Source organism: Lactuca saligna, chromosome 4 (genome assembly GCF_052625555.1).
Source record: "Lactuca saligna cultivar CGN05327 chromosome 4, ASM5262555v1, whole genome shotgun sequence".
NCBI classification, from domain to species: domain Eukaryota; kingdom Viridiplantae; phylum Streptophyta; class Magnoliopsida; order Asterales; family Asteraceae; genus Lactuca; species Lactuca saligna.
Window position 1 is genome coordinate 337,316,045 of NC_136420.1, and position 6,660 is coordinate 337,322,704.

At 37.1% G+C, this 6,660-nt stretch overlaps 1 protein-coding gene across 1 annotated transcript; it reads left to right on the forward strand.

The window, feature by feature from the left end:
- Positions 1 to 286: 286 nt before the first annotated feature.
- LOC145044223 (uncharacterized) lies at positions 287 to 2,450 on the forward strand. The gene is made up of 6 exons (XM_078993083.1): positions 287 to 761; positions 892 to 974; positions 1,077 to 1,213; positions 1,300 to 1,349; positions 1,434 to 1,508; positions 1,602 to 2,450. Exons 1-6 carry the CDS (start codon positions 535 to 537, stop codon positions 2,155 to 2,157), a joined length of 1,128 nt encoding a protein of 375 aa, XP_078849209.1. The 5' UTR covers positions 287 to 534; the 3' UTR covers positions 2,158 to 2,450.
- Positions 2,451 to 6,660: the final 4,210 nt, after the last annotated feature.

The window sequence follows — 6,660 nt, forward strand, 5'->3', positions numbered from 1 at the left end:
CATTTCTCTTCAACTCAAAAACATAAAAGACAAAAAAAAATTGGTTTCTTTTCTCTTATTATTTTCTTTTCTTTTTTGTATGACTAAAACTAATATAAATATATATAGTCTGACAATTCCGACACCCCCTGTATATGGTCAACAATTAGATTACTTGGTTCATAATATTTGATTGCACGATAGTGAAATAACTTTTGAAAATAAAAACTTTTAACTTTCAACAAATTTTGGTCAAGTTGGCCCATACACATACCCCATAAATCGACGGTTGTGTGTGGTCCTTGCGGATGCCTGGATGGGAGGGTTCACCATAGAGTGTGAGCATCTGCTTACACAGAATACATACTCTAAATACTAGCCGTTAGAATCCTCCTAAAACAAGTGAAATAAGAAAGAAGAAAGAAATTCAAAATCCAGCCGTCAATGTCAATTCATTCACATCTTCTCTCTCTAAGCCCTCTTTCTCTCGCTCTCTCAAAGGCACACGCGGAAGTACGTTCACTGTGACACAACAAAGCACCGAAGCTTGAGAAAATGATGGATGAACAGCCAAAACGGAGCTCTCCAAAACAATCTGAAAATGGAGAAAAAGGGAATTGTGTGTTCAGCCCTGGATTTAGATCTGTAGCAGCCATGGCTGGTTGGGACGAAGAAGCATTGTTAATGGCGTCGCTTGTCGTTGAAGATACGCCGGATCGTGATGCTAAACAGAAGAGACGCTCAGATCCGCTGTTCAAAACTCCACCTACTAATTCTAGAAGGTACGAAACCCTAATTTGTGCAATGACTTTCATCATCTATTCCTCGGTTCTTTTCAAATGGTTCTGATGAGATTGCGGTTTTCTAAGTGTCAAATTAGTTGTTAAAATTGATATATGCGTGGTGGTTCAGAAAACGCAGAGATCAGAGGAAGAGTCCTGTTTCGTTACCTGTGGCTGTTCTTGATCTAGACGAAGAGGAAGTTTCTAGAGAAGGTTAGTCTGTTGTCTTTTACCTTTTAGGTGCAGTTTCATCAAGGAAACCTTAATTGGTAACATTTTGAATTAAGCCCTCATTTGAGTGTAATAAATTAACAGAAATCGTAGAAGAGAAGAAAGAACAGAAGATTGTTGTGGATATTAACAGTAAAAAGGATGAGAAATCAAATGAATCGACGTCAGAAAGCTCTTCCATTCCATGCATTGACCGACTTCGTGAAGAACTCTCTTGTGCAGTAAGTTGTAGCAAGATCATACCTTCCTACTGTTCTATTTTGTTCTCTCTTCTATCGGTTTGAACATATATTTGTTTTCTCCACAGATTTGTTTAGAAATATGCTTCGAACCAAGCACCACTTCTTGTGGGCACAGGTAAAGATCATAACTTGTTAATCTGTCAATAAAAAGACACCCGATTTACATTAGGGTTTTAATTTTGCTTTCGAAACGATGTAGCTTCTGCAAGAAATGTCTGAGATCTGCTGCTGATAAATGCGGAAAAAAATGCCCAAAATGCAGACAGCTTATAAGGTAAAATAAGGCGCCAATTTCAGGTTTCAATTAGAATCCTCTTTACAGATTTGTAGTTGTAATGGATTCTTTGATTTTGTAACTTTGTTCCAGCAATGGAAGATCGTGCACCATCAATACAGTCCTATGGAACACCATACAGCTTTTGTTTCCACAAGAAATAGCGGCAAGAAAGGTGGTGGCCGGAGCTTCAAACACATTACAATCCACTGATCTCCAAAGCCCTCCGGCAAGGAGGAGGAGCCAATACCGGAGTGTTGTTGAGGCGTTAAATAGTCCTGAAGGAGAACAGCTAAGCTTGGAAAGGAGGCGGAGGACTGTTAACCACAACCACCACCATCATCATAATCTGAGACAACAACAGAGCTTTCGTCCTGCCTCTGTGGTGTTACTGAACAGTGGAGCTGCCGGAGATAATAGCGTGAGCAGGAGGAGGAGGAGGCGGGAGGCGGTGGTGGTGGCACCACCGGAGCAAGATGAGGATGCTGTTTTGGCATTGAGATTGCAGAGAGAGGAGTTCATGGGTGCGTTTGGAGGGTCTGAACAACAAGGGAGAAGAAACTCGGTTGCAACTGCTACAGTGAATCTGAGGGCAATGGCATCAAGAGCTGTTGGTATTCGCAACCATCGTGGTGGTGGAGGTCGTTAAATAAAAGTGTGTAGGCTTATTTTCATCACAACTTCTGTGATAATCAAAGAAAGATGATGAGTGTGGTTTCTTTTGATCCTTAATTTTATTTCAAGATTTGGTATGTTGTGTTATTTTGATGATTGAATCACCATCATCGTGAGGTTTTCTGGTTTGCATTGTATGTTTTTGTTTATTTTTTTTTCTTCTGTAGATGGCTGAATCCCATTCTCAACTCTCAAGTGGCTAGTCCAGTCATGAAAATGTCACCAACTGTTTTTCGTTTTTTTGGGTTAATGTCAAATTTCTTAAAACGCCCTTAATCCTTTAACCTTTGTTCAAAACACACCCCAAACTTTGTTTAAAAAACCCCTGAACGTTTCAAACCATCATACGCAACCACCTTTCTGGGCAAACCTGCACTTGCCGGCCAAAAAATTAATCATGTTACATGTAGTGTTTTGAAGTTGTCAGGGTGTTTTCGAACAAATGTCATAAGTTTAAGTGCATTTTTTTTTACAAATGTTCTAGATTTGGGAAATTTGAAGGGTTAAACCGGCTATAGAGAGTTACCATGTTATTTCTTTATAACTTGTTCCTTAAAAATAACAATTTTGCACACGGATGGTATTTTTCTGAACACTTTAAATAGACCGGAGGAGGGTATATGAGAGAAGCTTCCACTCTCTTGTAAAGTTAACTTTTCATTTTCTTCATTTTTTTTCCTTCACTTAAAAACCTAAGGAATGGGTGGGAAGCCTTTCTCTCATTTTTTTTCTATTAAATAAAATTAATTTTTTTTATGATTTATAATTTTTAATTAAACATAAAATTTAATTAAAAATAAAAAGCATTTTATTAATTAAAATAAAACTTACATTAAACCTAAAATTTAAAAAACTAGAAAAAAAAAAACAAACTAAAAATCAAACAAACCAATAACGACCTACGGAAAATATTTTCTCATAATTTTTTCTCTTCTTCATCACGAGCTCGAGAGCCGGCCCCGAAAAATGATCGATGTTTTCCATCAAAAACTTCATATTCTCCACTTCTTGTCTATCCGCCCGCTCATTTTTCCTTGTTTCTTCTTTTTCTTTGTTGAAAGTCAAACGTTCAGAGAAATTAAGATTATATCGATCAAATGACGATGTTATTTTCCACATTTCATCAATGTCCCCGTTGAAATCAGATACACCCGAAGAAGTCCATTTTCCCTTTCTCTTCGCTTTGTCCCTACCCATTAGGCGGACAATTTCTTCTAGCTCGAGTTCCTCATCCTGAATTAAATCTAAACCGACCTGAGCATCGGAGGGGTTGTGTAACCACTAGAGCCCGTTTTCGTTCGCTTTGATTGTTGGACTCCAAAAATAAAATCTTGCTCGTGTCTTTTCCACCTAGGAGATCGGACCAACAATTTCCAACAATCATGTCACTTGAATGGTTTTCTGACTTTCTCAAGGTAAAACTGCAAAGCTTCTTAAAGTATTTCTTTGTCGCATTGGCCGCTTTTTCGTTGGGTTTTTAGGTCGTTGTACAACCCGTTTATTTTTGAAACCCCCTTTGATGTTTCTCGAAACTTTGAATTCAGTTGATGTTTCATACGATAGTTGTCACGTTTTCTAGCTCCTCTCGAAAGTGTTCTAAAATGCGAAACCAAAAATGATCTCTCGGTTGTGCGTTTCCTTGAATCGATTCTTCAGAAATGTCAGCCCAAACTTTGACCAAAACTAGCTCTTCGTGTGGAAGCCATGCAGTCGGCTTTTGTCTTCCCGGTTGTGCGACACTCCCGCGTGCTTGTTTTTTCCATTTACGTCTTTGTAGGGGTCGTGTGGGTTGAGTTTCGGGAACCATCTCTTCTTCTTTCGAGTCATCCAAGTCGTCGACAAGTTGGCATTGTTGGTGGGTTTGGGTTTGAGTTTAAGTTGGGTTTGGGGTTGAGGTTGATTTGGCGATTATTGTTGATCCGAAAACACAACAAAGTTTGAAAACATTTGCAGCGAAACATTTGGAAATTGCATCGGGTAATATTGTCCAACATTTTGGTATTGGAATTGTAGTGGGGATTACATGGGAGCATCGAGTTGGGGGCGATAAACTCCTTGTGGTAATGAATCGATAGCAAAAATGTTTCGAGAAGGATGTTTATATTCGAACCATGACTTTTTTTCCTTCGATCGGAAGATGGGGTTTGATTGTCGGGATTCTTTTTTTTTAGAAGAAAGTAGAGAGAGTAGAGGGTTTGTATGAATTTTGTTTGATGGTAAATAGTTGTGTATTTATAGATGTGTAAAAAGGTTAAAAGAACAAAAAAAAAAAAAATGGATTTAAATCCATTTAGCCCTTGCAGCCAAAAAAATATATTTATTTATATTTTTACCGTTGAAAAACGGTTGAATTTCAAAAAAAAATAAAATAAAATAAAATAAACAACCAATCAGGTGAAGAGATAGAACGCGGGAAAGGCTCCCCTCACCCATTCCCGCACCACCCTTCCCCGCACCGACGGTGCGGTGTTCCGCCGGACTGGAAGTCTTCTGCGGGTCTTTCCCGCTTCTATTCCGTCTAACCTTAGAGGTATTAGTTTTTTATATTTTAGAAGAACAAACAAAATTGGCCATTCCCATCTCTTAGAATTGTTACTTTTTTATATTTTAAAACAACACATTACAATGCTAGTTTTTTTAACAACCGCCATATTATTAAAGGAAAATTAGTAAGAAGCTACTTAAGAAAACAATTATGAAGTTCAAACTAAGAGATATTCTTCAATCAATTGACCCATTGCAATATGTTTTCCAATAACTTTTTTGTTTATGGGATATTAACAAAAATGACCAATTTTTATTTTGGTATTAACTAAAATAACCATTTATTTTTGTAGATTTAGAAAATAAGCCACTTGTCTTGTTCAGGGTCATTGATAGCCGAATCCGAACAGTTACACAAGGTTACCTAATGGTTGTGTCGAATCCCATATATAAAGATATTCCAAAATGTAGTGACCACCACATCCCAGTATAGAATAGGATTACAAACATGAAAAAAAAAAATCGGTGCTATGGGTAAGTTCTTGCTTCCATGACTATGTTCTTTCATTATTGTAGTATTTGAAACTAAAAAAAATGCAATCCAAATTGTTAAACCCTAGTTCGAATGTGATGAACTTGTCCGAAAATGTAGTGAGCACCACATCCCAGTGTGGCACATTAATTAGCCTAAAATGCAGTAAAATATGGTTTTAGAACTGTATGTTCCTTACATAAAACACCACTTTAGTCTGGATTGTCTAATACAATACAATCTGGAATGCGATGAATAGTCTGGAACATGATGATCATTCAAGAATGCCTACTTTGGAATTATGTTCTTATCCTTCCAATTTCATTTAAACTGATTTTGTTAAATATTTTCAGGGATAAAATCCATACAAAGCTACAACATCACCCAATATGTGAGGCTCTTTTCAAGCATTACAACTTTGCGAGGTGGCTTTTTTTTTGAACGGTTAAATTTATTATTAGAAAAATAACTCTAACAAGGGGAAAGAGAGCTAAAAAAATACATCAAGAAATAAGCAACTAATTTTGGAGCCACAAATTCAATCTACACTTAAGTTTATTCTTCTATGAACTATCAAATTATAAGAAAAAGTGACTATACAATCAAATAAAACATCTTTCCTCGATTTGCTTTTATAGAAAAATGTCGTATTTTAGAACTTTCTGATACACCACCAAGTAACAGAGATAATAGCATCCTACCTCAATTTTTTTAGCCCATTTAAATGAAAGGACTCTATCCAAGCTTATACATCATAGACATTGAGCAAAGGTGCCATAAGAATGTCGCACAATCTATAACTCTACTCCAAAAGCACCTTGTTCATCTCACAATACATAAAAACACGATCCACCTCTTATATATGATATGATGTTAGCAAATAGGACAAAGAGACGTGGGCATAAGATTCTCCTTAATAGGAAGTTTATCCCATCCACACACCACATGTAAATATACCTTTTTAGGAAACAAGGAATTCCAATTTGTGGGGTAATTTCCATTATAAAGAATAAATTATTTGTAACACTAAATCCTAGGTATATACCTCTTTTGTTGTTATGGCATTCAAGGATCAAATGATGGATTTTTGGAGGCCACGACATGGTGATGATAACACCACGACGTGGCGATACCTGATGGAAATCCCCAACTTAAGTGTATGCCACCCACGTGGCAATATATTGTCCATGACGTGGTGAAAACCCTAATTTAAGGGTTTGTGCCCCTATTTAAGGGATGTGATGGCTAGGGTTTAACACCTTCAACCTCAATCACCTCCCTTTCACCCTTCAAGAAACCATAGCCTCCATTTGAGATCTTTTGGTGGCACTTTTGGTGTTTTGAAAGAGAAAAGGAGCTCTTGGTGTATAGATCTAGCAAGCAAACCTCCTCACCACATCCTTGCACATATTTTAGACTCTTGTAAGTCCTCAAGTTCTAATCTTTATGTGTAATGCTTCT

Coding starts and splice junctions, on each gene's coding strand:
- LOC145044223 (XM_078993083.1), top strand. CDS start 535: ATGATGGATGAACAGCCAAAACGGAGCTCTCCAAAACAATCTGAAAAT. Junction 1,350..1,433: donor ACCACTTCTTGTGGGCACAG/GTAAAGATCATA, acceptor GAAACGATGTAG/CTTCTGCAAGAAATGTCTGA. Junction 1,509..1,601: donor AAATGCAGACAGCTTATAAG/GTAAAATAAGGC, acceptor ACTTTGTTCCAG/CAATGGAAGATCGTGCACCA.